Source organism: Sceloporus occidentalis, unplaced genomic scaffold (assembly GCF_023333645.1).
Source record: "Sceloporus occidentalis isolate IW3139 unplaced genomic scaffold, rSceOcc1.0.p SCAF_3, whole genome shotgun sequence".
Classification (NCBI taxonomy): Eukaryota; Metazoa; Chordata; class Lepidosauria; order Squamata; family Phrynosomatidae; genus Sceloporus; species Sceloporus occidentalis.
Window position 1 is genome coordinate 247905034 of NW_028316983.1, and position 18537 is coordinate 247923570.

The 18537-nt window shown below is 44.7% G+C and overlaps 1 protein-coding gene across 2 annotated transcripts in view; it reads right to left on the minus strand.

The window, feature by feature from the left end:
- The window catches only part of TONSL (tonsoku like, DNA repair protein), a 42883-nt gene that overhangs the window by 11700 nt on the left and 12646 nt on the right, over positions 1-18537 (minus strand). For both annotated transcript variants that reach the window (XM_089518142.1, XM_089518141.1), the window contains exons 8-18: positions 16944-17092; positions 15502-15654; positions 13911-14036; positions 12395-12599; positions 11333-11394; positions 10363-10452; positions 7847-7919; positions 4985-5148; positions 3094-3217; positions 1888-2627; positions 1130-1206 (exon numbers count right to left, since the gene is read on the minus strand). In XM_089518142.1, coding sequence (XP_089374268.1) covers positions 1130-1206; positions 1888-2627; positions 3094-3217; positions 4985-5148; positions 7847-7919; positions 10363-10452; positions 11333-11394; positions 12395-12599; positions 13911-14036; positions 15502-15654; positions 16944-17092 — 1963 coding nt within the window. The remainder of the gene's footprint in view (positions 1-1129; positions 1207-1887; positions 2628-3093; positions 3218-4984; positions 5149-7846; positions 7920-10362; positions 10453-11332; positions 11395-12394; positions 12600-13910; positions 14037-15501; positions 15655-16943; positions 17093-18537) is intronic.

Below are 18537 nucleotides of genomic sequence, written 5' to 3' on the forward strand. Positions count from 1 at the left end.
ATACTAAATATTCCGAAGCGCAATGGGCTGGATGCTGAGGGAAACAAGGCAAAGGGTTGCATATACCTTCGAACTGATTTGGCATGGTTCTGACAAAATATTAGGAAGGCCTTCCTGACAGTAAGAGATGCTCAACAGTGGAATGGATTTTCTTGGATGGTAGTGGATTCTCCTTTGGTGGAGGCTTTTAGAGAGCCCTGGTGGTGCAGTGGTTAAATGCCCGTACTGCAGCCACTCACTCAATACCAGCCAGGGGCTACAGGTTGACTCAGCCTGGCATCCTTCCGTAGGTTACTAAAATGAGTCCCCAGCTTGTTGGGGGCAGTTAGCTTACACATGGTAAACTGCTTAGGGAGTGCTAGTTCACTGATAAGCGGTACAGAAGTGTACTTGCTACTGCTAAACTGAGGTGGGATAGTCACCATTCATGGATTCTTCGGCTACACTGGCAGCGGGTCAGATGAGATGCCATACTGAGGAAGCAGCAAACTTGCTTTATGCTGTTCCAGAGACTGGCTGGGTGCACAATGAGAAGCCCTGGTGGCGCAGTGGTTCAATGCCTGTAGTGCAGCCACTCACTCAAAACCATAAGGTTGTGAGTTCAATACCAGCGAAAGAGCTCAAGCTCGACTCAGACTTGCATCCTTCTGAGGAGGTCGCTAAAGTGAGTACCCAGATTGTTGGGGGCAATTAGCTTACAGCTGTAAACCACTTAGACACTGTTAGTTCAGTATAAAGCGGTATATAAATGAAGCTGTTTGTTTTTGTTTGTTTTGTTACTAGGACACAGAGCAATGGATTCAAGCCACTGGAAAAGGAATCCCACCTAAACATTAGGAATGACTTCCTAACAGTAAGAGCTGTTTGACAGTGGAAAGTGCTACTTCAGAATATGGTGGAATCTCCTTCTTTGGAGGTTTTTAAATAGAGGCTGGATGGTCATCTGTTAGGAGAGCTTCATGTGTGTATTCCTGCATATCAGGAGATTGGACTGGATGGCCCTTGGGGTTTCTTCCAGCTTTATGATTCAGAGTTGGGATCCCTTCTAACTCGATGACCATGGCTCTGAAATAATTATCATGAATGAAGGTTAGATATTTCTAAGGACCTGGGTACCCTGCTCACTTACCTGTGTGGCACAGGAATCAGGAAGACGTTGTCTTGAACCTGAACTCGCACCCGTATCGGGGGTGGAGGAGCAGGGACCTGCAGAAATGGAAAACAAGGTGAGGGGCTAAGGAGCCTTCTCTATAGCTGCAGAAGGGATCATACCCATGGAATAGTTTGCCTAGACCTTGTGACTGGTCTGCTGCTCTTAAAAGTACTGTTCCTTTCCATCTCTCCCAGTTAGAAACTGTGCTTTAGGCTGATTTGAGATCCTTATCAAGTGCCCAGCCAAGCAGGAGCACAGGTCTGACCCAAGAAATCTAAACAAGGGAACAGCAACTGCCAGGGGTCCCAGGTTGGAGACTGTACCCTGCCCTGAATTTTAAAAATTTTATACCCCTAAACATCCATTGGGGGCACAGAGGCCAATTCCTTCATTGTTTTGTGTCCCATGACAGAAAAAAAGTGTTTATTCCCTCTTTGGCCCATGTGAAAAAGCACTACAAACTTTTTTCCTAAGAGAAAATCAATTTCCTGTTGGGAAAAAAGGGCTCTCCTGGGCCTAGAACAGATCTGAGGGGACCAAAAATGTGGTGGAGGGGGAGGGGGTATCCTTTAAAAAAGGAAGGGGGGCCTGGGATCACACAATTGGCCCTAGGGAAGGCTGTACTTTCTGCACCCCTGGTCTTCTACCTGTCAGGATCCTTGGCAGTTGCCATGTCCATCTCAAAAGGCACAAGCAAGATACTACAAAGATGCACATGCATGCTAAAAACTCACTGGCGTAAATGCAGACGACAAGCTTCCTTCCCCTGGAGGAACCCCCTCAACTTGGGTCATGCTGCCAGCCCCATGGAAGTTGCTGGGGCCAGTGGTGGGCTCTGGCCCCACCACGCTGGCTCCTTGGATCCTCCCCAGTGGTGTTCTGTTCACAATCTGGGTAAGGCGGGCTTGCCTGGTCCTCCTCCATTGTCTCTTCCTGGTTGCCTCAAGGGGCTGCTGCGGAAGTCCGCCATCACTCTCGGCCTCCTCTGGACTTTCCTCGCACTCGGACCCCAGCTCCTTGGGTGGGCTTGGGCGGCTTCTTTTCCGGGAAATGAGGTTCAGGCCCAGGTCATCTTCCAGCCAGTCATCCCCCACGTACTCTTCAGGGGGGATCAGGGCTGGAGCAGCAGAGGGCCTGTTGGGGCGCTCAGGGCTTGGTGGGGCCCGGGACAGGGCACCCCCCAATCTCCGCATGGCTGCCCGATATTCAGCTGGGGCATCAAGCCCAGCTTCCCCTGAATTGGCTTGCATCTCCTCCTCCCTCAGCAGGTTTTGGCTGAGCAACCTCTGCCTCTTCTTGACAGGTCTCAGGGGAATCATACAGGCCTCCTCTGCTTCTGGCTCTGTCTGGCTCCTTCTGGGGCTGAGGGGCTTCCCAGAAGAGCCCTGAGGACTGGATCCTTGAGACTCAGAGAGCTCTGCATCAAACAGCTGGCTGGCTGGCTGCTCTCGGGGGGCCTGGTGAGGTTTGGGACCTGGAGAGGCAAAAAGTGGAAGGAGTCAGGCTCCAGAAGTATAAAAAGGAGTCATTCCCAAGAGTATAAAAGGAGCAGAGGAAGAGGAAACAAAGGAACCTTGTATCTTACTGAAGACTAACCTATTTATTTCAGTGTTAGCTTTCATGGATTTATTAGCATTGAAATACATGCATACCTCAATGAACAAAGCTCCTGACAAACTCCAAATGCAGAACTATTAGGCTATGCTGCACCACGCAAAATTGGAGTCAGAGAAACCTTTAACAACAGGACGTTTCGGTTTATTCTCATGAGTTCCACAGATTTCATATTTTGGAGTTACTTTTAAAATCAAGAAAAAGAGTCAGGATTGTCTGGGCCAAGAAGGATGAACTAGACTCAGATCACTTCCTCCTTTTTGGAACTACCTGTAAGATGTTCCCTGCAACAGCCCCACCCATCCAAGAACAGCCCAGCTTCTCACCTCGCCCTGCCATGGCTTTCCTGAGCAGTCCCTCCATGGTTCTGCAGCGCTCCCGGGTTTCTTGGTCAAGATCCCTGCCGTAGAGACGCATCCACTCCTGCAGTGTGCCCAGTGGGGTCTGGCCCTAATGCAGGGGTAAATGCTCCATATATCACCAGTAGAACCACAAGTCCACACACAGCCATATCTCCTGGTAAGCTACCCAGGCCTGCCCTGGTCCCCTTGGATTTCATACATTCCCAGGACAGGCCTAGAGCTGACCAGTATTTGCCCTTCTTGGAGACTCCAAAAGGCTGGAGAGGCCAAGATGCAAGGCAAAGGCTACCTCCATCCCATGGGGGGATCAGTTAGCCTCTTCTCTGCTCTCTTTCCACCAGCAGGCCGAAGTCTCCTCATTTATTCAGGGCTCTGACTGTTAAGCTGGCCATTGCAAAAAGTCTTTCAGTTGGGCTGGGCTGTATTTTTGTCATTACAAATTGAGTCTCCCTTATCCAGAATTTTGAAATATCCCAAAAACCAATTTTCCCCCATGGGTGGCTGAGATAGAGACACCTTTGCTTTCTGATTGTTCAGTGTATACAAACATTGTTTCATGCACAAAATTATTAAAAACATTGTATAAAATTACCTTCAGGCTATGTGTATAAGGTGTATATAAATCATAAATGAATTCTGTGTTTAGAGTTGGTTCTCACCTCCAAGATATCTCATTATGTACATATATGCAAATACAGGTATTCCAAAATCCGGATAAAAACTGAAACATCTCTGCTCCCAAGCACTTCAGATAAGGGAGGCTCAACCTGTATTACAATGCATCTGCCCTGCTCAGCTGCTTCTTTTTTGAAAAAATATCTTTGCATTATCCATTGTTTTAACTTCTGTTGAGAGCCTCCCATTTGGGGAGAAAGTAGGATAGAAATGAAATACATGCAAAAAATAAATACATTTTGCTCCCTTGCCCAGTGCCAGTGCCAACAAACTGGGCAAAAGGGGAAGATCATGACAGTCCAAGATAAGAAGCTGCTTTTATATTGTATCAGACCCTTGGACACCTAACTCAATATTGCTAACTCTGGCTGGCAGCAGTGGCTTGGGCAGGATTCCTTTCTTGCCCTGCCTGGCGATGCCAGCGACTGAAACGGGGAATCTTCTCCAGAGAAACATAGGAAGCAGAATCAGATCCTTAAGGGTCCACCTAGTCCAGGACTGCAACTCTGATTCCTTTCTAGCCCTACTGACAAAAGGGGGGGGGGGGGAGTCCTCAAAAATTATCAACCGGCAAATGAAAATTTAAAAAGCCAGGCTCCAGAAAGCCAGTGTGCTGTAGTGGTTTGAATACAGGATTGGGACGCTATAAGACATGGGTTTGATTCCCCACTCAGCCATGAAAACCCACTGGGTAACCTTGGCCAAATTACATTTTCTTTCATCTTCAGAGGAAGGCAAAGGCAAACTGACATAATTTGGCCAAGAAATTCCTAGCTGAAGCTGTGTTGTGTCATGGTTTGAATGTAAGACAAGGACTCGAGACCAGGATTTGAATCCCCACTCAGCCATGGAAACTCACTGGGTGACTTTGAGCAAATCACATTTTCTTTCATCCTCAGAGGAAGCCAATGGCAGCAAACACCCTCTGAACAAATCTTGCAAAGAAAATCCCGTGAAAGGTCAGCCTTAAGGTCACCATAGGTCAGAAGCAACTTGAAGGCACAGAACAACTGCTTATATGGGAATTTGATTCAGTAGGCCTTTCAGAGAAACTGCTGACCATCACCTCCAATTCCAGGGATTTTCAACCCCTTCAGGCTTTGGGGGCAAATGTGAGTCTGGTAGGTTAGGGCCAAACCTACCACATCACATCACCTGTGTCTTGTTCAGCATCCTCTACCTTGGCATTGCGCAAAAGTGCCGATGCTCCCCTCTGGATCAAGAGCTCAGCTACATCAAAATGGCCGCAGTTGAGAGCATCATGAAGAGGAGTGATGCCGTCGCAGCCAGGCCCTCCAGGGTCATCAATGGCTGCCCCATGGTCCAAAAGCAAATGCACAATCTCTGGAGGAAAAGACAACAGGTTCCCCAATTAGATTAAGATACTTTGATAGTTTATAGTTTCGACTATTTTAATTTGCCGTTTTTAGATAATTTTATTGAATTGTTGTAATTGCAATTGAATGTTATAACTCTTTGTATATTGTATTATGACATATGTCATATTTTTACCAGATGTGAACCACTTTGATCTCGAGGAAAAGCGGTATAGAAATAAACAGTTTATTATTATTTATTATTATTATATCAGAGACAAACCTGGACACAAATCCTCAGAAAGTTCTCACATTATCTGAGGTATATCTGAAAAACCTATTTAAAGTATTTATACATAACCTCCAGCCCAGCAAGACCCCCAAGGCAATGCTCTACAGGTAAAAGCTTTTACACAACAGAGGTAAGTGCAAATTAATATACTCTTTTAAGAACTTTGGCTGGATTTTCTTGGTCGGTTTGTAGACCATTTGGAGGTTGTGCTTCCTCACCAGTTTCCCTATTCTGTCTGTGACTCCTTTGATGTATTGTAAAAATACCTTCCCTATGGCCACAGTTTACTTCATACCAGTCTACATAGGGACCGCTTTATTTGGCCCGTGTATTTCGGGCCTTAGTCTCCTTTGATCTTCTCCTTTGAAGTCTGTAAGGCCATGCGTATGTATGGTGGCAACTGTATATAAAAGCCCATCTGGAACACAGAAGGGCAGTCTTACGGTCACATCTGAGACATTCACATCTGGCGTACTTAGGTTGAGATTCAGATCTGCCTTCAAGTTGCCTGTCCGTTTCTGTGTTTCTTAGACAATGCATCCTCAAAGGTGTTTATGCTCATTCCTTCCTCTGAAATATAGTTTAACGGTATCTGGTATTTATTGGTGATCTTCTATCTAAGTACAGTACTAGATAGGGCTGACCTTGCTTAGCTTTCACAATCAGACAGGATCTGGTGACTTTATGGTATTTTTTAGCCTGTTCTGGTTGATATACTGCCTACAAAATCTAACTTTGCTCCACTTATATTCTTGCAACAGCATGGATAAGAAATATAACTTTAGAACCACAGAATCCTAGTGCTGGAAGGGACCTCCAGGGGCACCTGATCCAACCCCCTTCTGCCATGCAGGAACACAGAATCAAAGCCTTCTCTGGGACAGATGGCCATCCAGCCTTTGTTTAAAAACCCCCAAAGAAGGAGACACCACACGCTCTGAAGCAGCATATTCTATTGTTGAAAAGCTCTTACCATCAGGATGTATTTCTTAAGGTTTAGGTGGAATCTTTACTCCACTTGCATTTTGTCATATGGTCATAAGAGATGTACTTGCACAGTAACTATCGTCCTGATGTACTGGTATGAATACTTATGCTTATTTAAGGCTTGTCAATTCTTTTTGTACAATATTGCTAAAATCCAACCATATCTCTCCGCCTCTACTGCCAAGATCCTGGTCCACGACTTGATTACTGTAACGTCCTCCTGGCTGGGCTTCCTCTTTCTCACCTCCGTCCTTTAATCTCTGTCCAGTATTCAGCTGCACGCATTATCACATCCGCCCACCTCTCTGACCACATCTCTCCTGTGTTGGCATCCCTTCACTGGCTCCTCCTCCCTTTCCACATTCAGTATAAGCTCCTGCTGTCAACGTTTAAAGCACTCCATGGGCTGGCCCCTCCTTACTTATCAGACCTTCTTTCTCCTCACCTTCCCACTAGGGCCCTCCGTTCTGGTAGTCAAGGGTTCCTGTCTCAGCCCAAGATTTCCTCTACCCCATCCCGGATTCGCCCCTTTTCACTCACTGCCCCTCACTCCTGGAACCTTCTTCCCCCGCGAGCAAGAGCCATCACTTCTTTAACCAGCTTCAAAAAGGAGTTGAAGACCATCCTGTTCAGAGAAGCATTCCCAGGCATTGCATAACTGGCACTTGCTATTTGATGGTTTTTTTTGTTGTCTGTTTTATTGAATCATTTCCTGTATTGCTATGTATATGTATTATCCTACTAGAAAGGCCACTTCCCCACCACCACTCCCTTCTCCTTTTGTGTTGTGTCTTTTTAGATTGTAAGCCTGAGGGCAGGGAACCGTCCAATTAAAAAGATTGTATGTACAGCGCTGTGTAAATTTACAGCACTTTATAAATAAAGGTTAATAATAATAATAATAATAATAATAATAATAATTTATGCTATTTGTAACTTTGTATTTCTCTTTTTTCAGTCGATTTTATATCTATCAAAGCTTTTATAAGTAAAGGAACTATAGACTTTGGTTGCGAGATGTAACTCCTACTTTCTAATTGTGTATCTATATTCTGGTCAGTCACAGCACTGTTCATGGATGGTACTTGGTCTGGGCAGAAACTGACTTGATTTGGTAAATCAACCAATTAATAACTAACTAGAGAATGATTGTGAGCTTTCAGAGCACTCCACACAAAGGCAGAATCTGCTACAATGTGTTGGGACACAACAGGGTCACTGCTGAAGATTTCAGATTTGGGCAGGTTCATATGGAAGGGGGTCTTTTAGGTCTTGCAGATCTCCTGGCCCAAAGCCATTTAGGGCTTTGTATGTCAAAATTAGAACTCTGAAATGAGCTTTGAAGCAAACTGGAAGCCAGTGCAGTTCTTGTAAGGTCCCTAAAATGCAAATCCAAAACTAGAAGCAATCATCCTGTTCCATTTATCTCTGGCTTCGCAGCACTTACCCAGATGCCCATGGTTGCAAGCCTCATGCAATGGGGTCCAGCCACAATAATCCCGAGGATTCAGAGGATGACCCTGAAGCAGAGATGAGAAACAGCATCATGCACCTGGGGTCCAAGGTAATTTTGACCAGGAGCAGAATTTTTCTTCTCTCCTTACTCCAACCTTACTTTTCCTTCTCCTTTGCCAAACTTGGATGGGGTATAGAGGCTGAAGCACACCTTGGTGAGAGGATAAGCACCACTCCTCGGACTCGCCTGGTCAATAAATCCCATCTATTCCTTCCCCCATATTAGGTTTTCATAGAATCCAAGAACTGAATAGTTGAAAGGATCTCAACAGACATCCAATCAAATCTGCTGGTAATGCAGAAGGCCCATAGCTAAAGCACCCCTGTCAGGTGGACCTCCAACCTATGCTCCAAAACCTCCTATAAAAGAAAAGACACCACCAAATGCTTTCTACATTTAGTCAGAATCTTTTTTCTTGCAATGTGAATTCACTGGCTCTGGTTCCATATTTCCATAGTTCTGCCCATCCTGATCACCTTCCACCAGCTCTTCCCTGCACCCCATAGGCTTTGGGCAACCTTTTTAACCAGATGTCCTGTGATTGATATTAATGGGAAGTAACTTAAATTCTAAGGAAAAGGCAGGTCAGAATCACAAGCTCCATCTATTCTGCAAAGACAAAGAAAGTGTATTAAGTATCAAGTGTTGGCACTGCATGTTCTTTAGAGTAGGTGTTAGATTGAAGTCATGCTCAAAGCATGATGGTAACAGACATTTTTTGGGGGCATGATTTTGTTCCAGCAGAACATAAGTAAATAGGTCTGAGAAGAACCCCCAGGCTGTTATTCAGGAGAAAAGTTTCTGTTCAGAAGCTGCAGGAAGAGAAATGGAGAAGAGAAAGGTTTGAATTAGAGTTTCTCCCACACCTCCTTTTAAATCATGTTTTGCAGAAATGGGAAAGCATTCTTCAAATCAAGGACTTTAGAGGAGTCCAGAGGAAATCCTGTTCTATTCTCTTCTATTCTCTTATGGTGGAACAGATTGCAGAGCTAGGATGCCCCTCTCAGGGGTTCTGGGTGGTATGCCCACCTCATACTGGGTACCAGAACTCGCCCACACACATACACATCCAAAAGCTAAGACTGTTTGCCAAGGAAATGGGGGGAGAGAGAAGATCCCATAGCCCAGTAGTTCCCAATCTGTGGTCCGAGGAGCCCTTAGGACTTCACATGCACTTCCCAGGTGAATCAAAATGAGAAAACTAGAAATTACATTCTGAACGAAAATTTGCCAAATTGAAAAGGGCTCAGCAAGTCAAAAAGGTTGGGAACCACTACAGACCATGAGTGGTAATTGTGTGGGTGAAAGGGGCTAATTAACCCTCCTCCACCCCCACCATGGGTCACACTCTACCAAAGCAAGCCTAAATAATAATAATAATAAAATTGATTTATATACCGCTATTCCATTCGATCACAGCGATGTACAACAATTGCAGTAACAATACAATATAAGATAAAAATTGCAATAGATAATTAAAACTTACAAAACAGTGCACAGTATACATAAAATCAACATTAAACCAAGCCAGCAATATACTCGAAGATGTTAATCATGGGGGGGGGGGGGGCACACATATCACGGAACATCAGGGAAGGCTTGATGAAACAAAAAGGTATTCAGTCTCTTTTTAAAGAGATCCAGGGAGGTGGCGGTGCGGAGCTCCTCGGGGAGGGTGTTCCAGATCCCAAGGGCCAAGATGGAAAATGCCCTTTGAGAGGCTGACCTATATCTTGTAGAAGGGATCCTCAATAAACTCTTTCCAGATGACCTGAGTGTGTGGGGTGGATTATATGGGGAGAGGCGGTCCTCCAAGTACCCTGGGCCCAAGCCATTTAGGGCTTTATAGGTTATAACCAACACCTTGTATTGTGCCCAGAAGCGAACCTGTTTGCTTCTGCAATCCCTCCAAAAATAGTGACAAAAAGTGATGTTACGTCACTCCCTGTAGCCATTTTGAAAGGGTCAGCAGGGAAAACATGTATGATAGAGTAGTGCAGAGTTCTGGGGTGCTTGTGGCAGTATTTTCATGCGTTTTATGAGCTTGGGTGTGATTCTGAGGCCCACTTACATCAGATGACGACAAACCAGCAGAAGGGTACTAGAGGGCTTTGGAGGACTGGGGAAGGGCTTCAGGGCTGAGCATGAACCATAACAAATAGGAAACCAAAGTGTTGAGAAGGCTGGGCTGGAGACAGAAAACCCTATCTTTCAGGTTTTACACACCAGGATCCCAGTCATCCTGGCGCCCACTCTTTCTCATGTGAGGCAGTGGTTTCAAACCTCTGGTCTTCCAGATGTTTTGGAATTCAGTTCCCAGCATTCTTAACTGCTGAACAAGCTGGCTGGGCTTCTGAGAGAAGTCGTCCAAAACACTTGGAGGACCAAAGTCTGGGATCCACTGATACGGGAGATTCATGTCCTGGAAGCGCAGACCAGTAGCTTACCTTCTCCACAAAGAATTGCACACGGCGCAGGTTCCCATCAATGCAGGCCCGGTGGAGCAAAGTCTCACCCTTGTCATTCCGCTGGTTCCACTGCAGGAAAGGAAACTCAGTAACAAGAAGACCAAACTGCTATTTTCTCTCTTGTGAAGCCTCCCTCCCATTGAAGGACCCCCACCCCCCCAGCCAGCAAGAAGAGTTCAAAGGCTTGGACGCCTGAATCCTGCCTTGCAGTAGCCGACTTCCTACCCCTATAAAACTGTACTGTAATGCAGGGCTCACTGTCTGGTGCTAAGGGAGGCAGAGATTCAAGAAGACACAAAGATGAGTACCCCCCCCCCCATCCTCATCAGACTAGGACCCATTTTCATGATACAATTACAGCACTATTAGCCATAGTTCCATCCTACAGAATCTTGGGATCTGTAGTTTGGAGAGGCACTAGAGTGCCCTTACTGAGAATTCTTACTGCCCCTTCCTAAACTGCCTATTCCAGAATTCCATAGGATGGCACCATGGTAGTTAAAGTGGAATCATAGCACTATCATTCTGGATTACAAATGGTCCCCAGGTGAAAGCAGGACACATTGGTCTAACTAGACCTCGGAATCTGACTTGTTTTACCAAAAAAAGGCTTTTCGTTTGTGGGATTGTTTTATTAATTTTTGACAGAGACAATAATCTGTTTTTAATTGTGTTTCTTTTTAAATTGTAAGCTGCCTAGATGAGCTCCCCTGTTGAAAAAGGGCTAGAATGGGAACAGAGTTCTTGAGCTGGGATGGACATTGCAATCCTCTTGCAGCCATTTTTTCATCAGGCCAAATCCTTTCTCCCTTGTATACAACTGTACATTCTTCAATTGGCAGCAGCACCTTTCCCCTCTCATTACAAAGCTGCCAACCCAAATGCATACCTTCCTTGCCTCTGGACTTCCTAGCCCAGATCAGTTTGACTGGCTTAAGGCCTGGCTTACCTTGTTGGTCCTCCGCTGGCCAGGAACAGTTTTGCTATAGCCCTCCAAGTCATCTTCTCTGTCTGTAAGCGAAACAAGGCCATATGAACAGCCATGCTGGTTCAGAGCCACAGTCTGGGCAGCAAGGCATTCACAAATAGAAGGAGAAATAATTTGCTTCTGTTGGTGGTAGAAGTAAATGTTTAAGGGAGCTGGGTATCTTTAGGCTGGAGAAGACTAAGAAAGCATAGGACAGCTCCTAATTGAAGGCTTGTCAGATAGAAAAAGGAGAAAGCTTGTTTTTTGCTGCTCTGGAGACCAAAACACAAACCAGTGGATTCAAATTACAAGGAAGATGATTCTGACTGTAAGAGCTGTCCAACAGTATAATGGATTGCCACAGAGGATGGGGATGCTTCTTCTTCAAAGGTCTCTAAATAAAGGTTGGATTGCCATCTTTCGAGAGTAGTTTGTTTCTGTATTCCTCCATGGCTGGGGATGGAATAAATGGCCCTTATGAACCCCTTCCAATTCTTAAATTCAATGACTCAGGAAAGAAGGAAATGAAAGCATCTTAGATTCAAAGACAGCCAAATTAAATTTGGAGATTCCACCTAAACATTACTAAGAACTTCCTAAAGGCAGCAGCTGTTGGAATAGACTGACTCAGAGTGGTAGTCTTTCCTTTAAATATTGTTTGGGCATGCTTTCGGGAATCCATATGTGGATTCCTGCATGCCAGGGGGATAGACTAGATGTCCTTTGGGATACCTTCCAACTCTATGATTCTATAAAATGGCTCCCATACAATTATAGAATTTGCTCTGTCTATTCTGCCACCACCTCCTCTATTCTCAGTATTGGCATCACTATGATAGATGTGGCCTTGTTCAAATCAACTGAAAGGTGAAAGTACACTTAGAAGATGGCCCTTGAGGTCTTTTCCATCTCCATGATTCTATGAAATAAGTATGCCAATCTCTGCTTTCTTTGCTGCACCACAGGCAATCCCACACAGGGATGATGCTCCTTTTGAGTGATACCTGCCACCACCTCCCAGTCTCACAATTCCTCTACACTTACCACTATCAGAAAGCTCCAGATCACTTGCTTCCAAGGGCTCACTGCTTTGTGTCTCCTCTTCTTCCTCCACCTCCTCCTCACTGATCTCCCCATCCGAACGCCAGCCCTGAGCATGCCGGAGGTCCTGCAGTTCGCCTAGAATTCCTGTTGCTTCAGGGCATCCACATCTCTGCTGGCAGGCATAGAAGTGCTGCAGGATCTGATGCTGAGAAACAGGGATCCAGGGGTTTAAAAACAATTGGATCACAAGGTAACCAATACCAAGGTTATTAAGATTTTCTGAGTTTCCCTCATGATTCTCCTTCCAAATCTATCTCACTATTATTGTACACAACACCTATAGCACGATTCGAATCAGGAAGAAAGCTATATTGTTGGTGAACTTTCAAGTGCTAGAAAACAGCCTTTAATCAATCCAGAGAATTCCATAGTAGGTCTTAAAACCACACTAATATCAATATCCATTCCAATCTACATGCAGGATGTACAAACAAAATAGCAATAGTCAGATAGGATGTGTCCTACAAAAGGATGGGGAGGACTATTCCCAGTTTTGCAAAGATGTTTTAAGTTGTTTTAATCAGTAATATGATATGATGTAGTTACAGTTTCAGGATGAAATTATGATTTGAATGGGTTTTGATATTAGTATGATTTCAAGCCTAGCTGTGGAATCTTCTGGATTATGAAGCTATTATTAACAGATCTATCTGTAACAGGAATGCTGTCAAATGTGTGCATGCAACTTCAAGTCGCCTGTCAACTTATGGTGATCCCATGAATTTTGGAGGGTTTTCTTAGGCCAGGAATATTCAGAGCCTCTAGCACATGGTATGCATTGGCAGTTTCCCATCAAAGTACTGACAGAGCTGACCCTACTTAGCTTCTTGATCAGATGGGATCTTGTGCCTTTAGGATGTTTAGGCCAGCGTGGTGTAGTGGTTTGAAGCACTAGGACTCTGGAGTCCAGGGTTTGAATTCTGACTCGGCCATGTAAATCCACTGGGTGACGTTGGGCATGTCACACTCTCTTAACCTCAGAGGATGGCAATGGCAAGCCCCCTCTGAAGAAACTTGCCAAGCAAACCCCATGATAGGTTTGCCTTAGGATTGTCATAAATTGGAAACAATTTGAAGGCACACAACAACAACAGCCAAACATGCAACAGGACATTCACAAGGCCAAGGTGTAGAAGGAAGAACATGAAATATTAGAGAAACAAAATGAATTCTGGGCACCACCTTTGGAGAGTCATGTCTGGAAAGCCACATTGAACAAAGGGGCCAACAGAGGACATCTGAGAGCAGCTCCAAGTATAGAAATTTGCCTCATTGGGGGAGAAAAGAACAAGGACAGGCTTGGGGAGAGAGCAGCAGTCAAGCTCCAAAATGCTAAGGCTAAAGAGACTTGGAGGCTACCAGGCCTGCAAAGAACAAATCTTCTCCCATCACTTTCCACTTCCCCCGCAAAAGGATGGCGCGCCACCTCCTCCCATCCCTTTCCTCCAGAGCTCACCTGTAGTCTGGGGTCACAGGCCTTCTTGGCGTAGTGCAGAGCCTTTTGGAAACATGGCTCCAGTTCCTCATAGGTTTCTTTGATTTCCTCTTTGGCTAAGGCAATGCTCAGCCATGTCTTCCCTTCCTAGCCATGGAAGGAACAGGCAAGAATGAAAGGTTTGGGTTTTATATTTATTTAATTTATATCCTGGCTTGGAGTCCAAGGCAGCTTATCATGAGTTAAAACAAAATACACTTAAGACAATAGATAGTAGTCAAATTTTTAAAAAAGACAAACAGATAAACATATTAAATATTTATTTAAAACAGTTTTAAATGTGAAAAATCCAAATCCAACACACTCCAGTTAAAAGACCAATTAGGAAGGAAGTTAATAATAAAATCTTACAGTTGAAGCTGAAATAAGTATTTATGCTAAATTTTATACAATGGATCCCTCCGCGTAAGGAGAAATCAGCGTATGCTGAAGCCCCATAGGAACTAATTGGGCTCGCACCTGTGCCCGGGGCACACCACCGAAGCGGTTTTCAGCGTATGCTGAAAGCCGCATGTGGTGTGCCCATGTAAAATGCAGGCGCGCTGTACATTGTTATTAAGTAAAATCTAAATGGAATACTGAAGTTACGTAAGAAAACAAAACTAACAACCACAGAAGATCTATACAGATTCAATCTAGACAATGAGAAAACTGAAATAGTAAAAGAGTTCCCTTGGGTCAAACACTGATCAGAATGGGAACTTCAGTCAAGAAATAAGAAGATTAGGAATGGGGAGGGCAGCTATGAAGGAATTAGAAAAGATCCTAAAATGTAAAGATATCCAACTGAGCACTAAAGTTAGAGTAGTACAAGCCACTGTATTCCCTATTACCATTTATGGTTGCAAGGGCTGGAGAGAGGAGAAAGTGGATAGGAGAAAAATCAATGCATTTGAGATGTGGTACTGGAGGAGAGTGCTGAGGAACCCATGGACAGCCAAAAAAATGAAAAAATGAGTCCTAGAAGAGATGAAGCCTGAAATCTTCCTGGAAGCCAAGATGATAATGTTCAGGTTGTCGTACTTTGGTCACATCATGAGACAGAATGACTCATAGGAAAAGACAATAATGCTAGGAAGGGTAGAGGGATGTAGAAAGAGAGGAAGACCATTTGCTAGATGGATAAACTCTATTAAGGAGCTCATGGGCATGAATTTACAGAACCTAAGCAGAGCATTGGAGGATAAGGAATTTTGGAAATGTCTCATCCACAGGGTCGCCATGAGTAGGGATCAACTCATGGGCAGTTAACAACATATTATATTTTTAATTAAAAAAAAAGACTTGCCACAAAAGACAATATTCCAAAGACTAGATGAACTGAAAAGTATTTGCTTGATGGTGGAAAAAGAACAGAGAGGGGACCAATCTAGCTTCCTGTGGGAGAAAGTTCCACAGTCTTGACTACTGATCAAGTAAAGGTTATATCACAGGTCCTGCTTCCAGTTCAACACATGAATAGTTGAATTTGGTGGGCACATACAGTAAGTGAGGGACCAGATGGCACACATCAGCGTCAGAGGGTCCCAAGCACATGGCTTGGACCTCTTACCTCCAGGGGGTTCCCCTTTCGTAATGCTAGTTCCTCCTGATAGTGGTGCAATGCCCGGGCATGGTCCTTCAAGTCCCCAAATGTGGCAGCCAAAGAAACGTGGATCACAGCCAGCTCCTGGGGCGACCGCTTGAGAGCCTGGGCATAGTGCAGCTGAAACCAGATCATCCCATGCAGCTGTTTAGTCTGGTTTCATTACATTTGCATCCTGCTTCTTGCCCCAAATGGGACTCAAGGCAGTTTAGAACATAGATTCAAGCAAAAATACAGGTAAAGAACAGTTATTACAATAAGAAACTGTTATCTTGTCTAAAATGATACTAATTTAAAACAACTTAAAAGCATTTAAATTGCAACAATGAGAAGCAAAGGACACAAGGCCCCATTAAAAGACCCTTTCACAGCAACCACAGAACTGAAAGCCTATCTAAATAAAAAGGACTTTGCCCAAAAGCAGGAAAGCAGAGGAGCCAGCCTGGTTTCCTGTAAGAGGGAGTTCCACAGCCTAGGGGCATCCATCAAGTAGACTCTGTCTGCTAGGTCCAAGTCTGGCAGTTCAGCACAGCTGCTCTCCCCGATCCTTTTGCCAGCTTGGGTAGTCCTTTGACCCCGCTAAATTCAAGCACACCACTTTCTTGCTTCAATTGAAATTCCATTTTCTAGGCATCAGAATGATCTCCCCTGTCCTAAATTCCAACTGCTAAACCCTGCTAGATTGGGATGTATATAGGTGTTCCCTTAAACATTTACCAAGTGATTCAATAGGCCTACTCTATCTGGGACTTTGTGGTGGTGGCTGTGTGCCTTTACGTCATTTCTGAATTATGATGACCCAGAGCCTACCCTTAAGGTATCAGAACCTGTCTGACTCTGGAAAGTAAGTAGGGTCAGCCCTAGTTACTACTTGGATAGGCAGCCACCAACAAATGCCAGGTACTGTTTCAGAGGAAGGAACTAGCAAAACCACTTCTGAGCATTTCTCACTTAAGAAAACGCCATGAAATTAATGGGGCTGCTATAAGCTGACAAGCAACTTGAAGAAACGTACACACACAAATCAATCCTATCCTGGGGTTTTCTTAACCAGATTTATTCAGAGGGGATTTGCCTTTGTCTTCCTCTGAGGCTGAGAGATCTACTAGATCAGATGGACCACTGGTCTCACTCAGGATAAGCTCTGTAAGTCTCCTATCCCATTCACATTTCCTTTGTTTCATCCCTTTTACATGACTGGAACTCCCAATCAGTTGGATGCTCCAGAGGAAGGTCTGATGTATTTCTATTTAAAATACAGACTTTCTGGACCCTTATGTTTCAAGTTGGCTCAGTTCACCTAGCCAGCAGGAATCTTTTCCAGCTCCCCTCCCCACTTCTGCCTTTCCCCTTCCATATGAAGTCCTCTGTCTCCTTCACCACCCAGCTCCAGACCATTCTGGCCTCACCTGCTTCTTGTAGGCTTCCACGGACCGCTGATAATCCCCTGCCTTGGAGAAAAGGTCTCCCAGCTGCTCACACAGGCCCAGGGCTGCCCCCAGGTTGCCGGCTGCTTCCACCTCTTCCAGAGCCTGCTGCAGGCGACTCACCTTTGAGACTGCCAGAAAAAAAGCATCTCAATGAACACTTTTACTCCATCATAGATTCACACAGCTTTAAGGGATCACAAGGGCCATCCAGCCCAACCTCCAAAGAAGTGTCCATCACATCCTTCGGCTGTCTATTCTTTTTCTATAACATTTCTTACAGTCAAGAAGTTCTTCCTAAACTGTAGGCTGAATCTCTCTTTTTTGTAATTTGAATCCATTTGTGTTCTAGTCTCAACCTTGCTTCATCTTCAACATAGCATCCTTTCAGATATTTAAAGAGGGCTATCATATCTTCTTGCCTAGCTATAGTACCTAACCTTAAAGACAGAATTTTGGGATCTGAAATCCAAAACACCTAGAGGGCCAAAGTCTGAGAACCTAAGTCATTTATAAAGATGTTGAACACTGGACCCAAGATAGAACTCTGAAGCACCCCTCGTCATTTCCCTCCAGGATGAAGAATAACCACAGAATCTTAGATTTGGAAGGGTCTGCAAGGATCATCTAGTCTCATCGCTGCCATGTAGGAATAAACAACTAAAGCAAGCCTGAAAAATGTCCATTCAATTTCTGTTTGAAAGCCTCCAAAGAAGGAAAGTCTACCACCCTTAACAACTGGTAAGCAGTCCCTGGGTTCTGTCATAGAATCATAGAATCGTAGAGTTGGAAGAGACCACTAGGGCCATCCAGTCCAACCCCCTGCCATGCAGGAAATCCAATTCAAAGCATCCCTGACAGATGGCCATCCAGCCTCTGTTTAAAGACCTCCAAGGAAGGAGACTCTATCACCTTCCGAGGAAGTGCATTCCACTGTCGAACAGCCCTTACTGTCAGGAAGATCCTCCTAATGTTCAGGTGGAATCTCTTTTCCTGTAGCTTGCATCCATTGTTCCGGGTCCTGTTCTCTGGAGCAGCAGAAAACAAGCTTGCTCCCTCCTCAATATGACATCCTTTCAAATATTTAAACAGGGCTATCATATCACCTCTTAACCTTCTTTTCTCCAGGCTAAACATCCCCAGCTCCCTAAGTCGTTCCTCATAGGGCATGGTTTGCAGACCCTTCACCATTTTTGTCGCCCTCCTTTGGACACGCTCCAGTTTCTCAATGTCCTTTCTGAATTGTGGCGCCCAGAACTGGACACAATATTCTAGGTGGGGCCTGACCAAAGCAGAATACAGTGGCACTATTACTTCTCTTGATCTAGACACTATACTTCTATTGATGCAGCCTAAAATAGCATTGGCCTTTTTAGCTGCCGCATCACACTGTTCACTCATGTTCAACTTGTGGTCTACTTGGACTCCTAGATCCCTTTCACACGTAGTTTCATTCAGCCAGGTGTCACCCATCCTATATCTGTGCATTTTATTTTTCCGCCCTAAGTGCAATACCTTACATTTCTCCGTGTTGAATTTCATTTTGTTAGCTTTGGCCCAGCTTTCTAGTCTATTC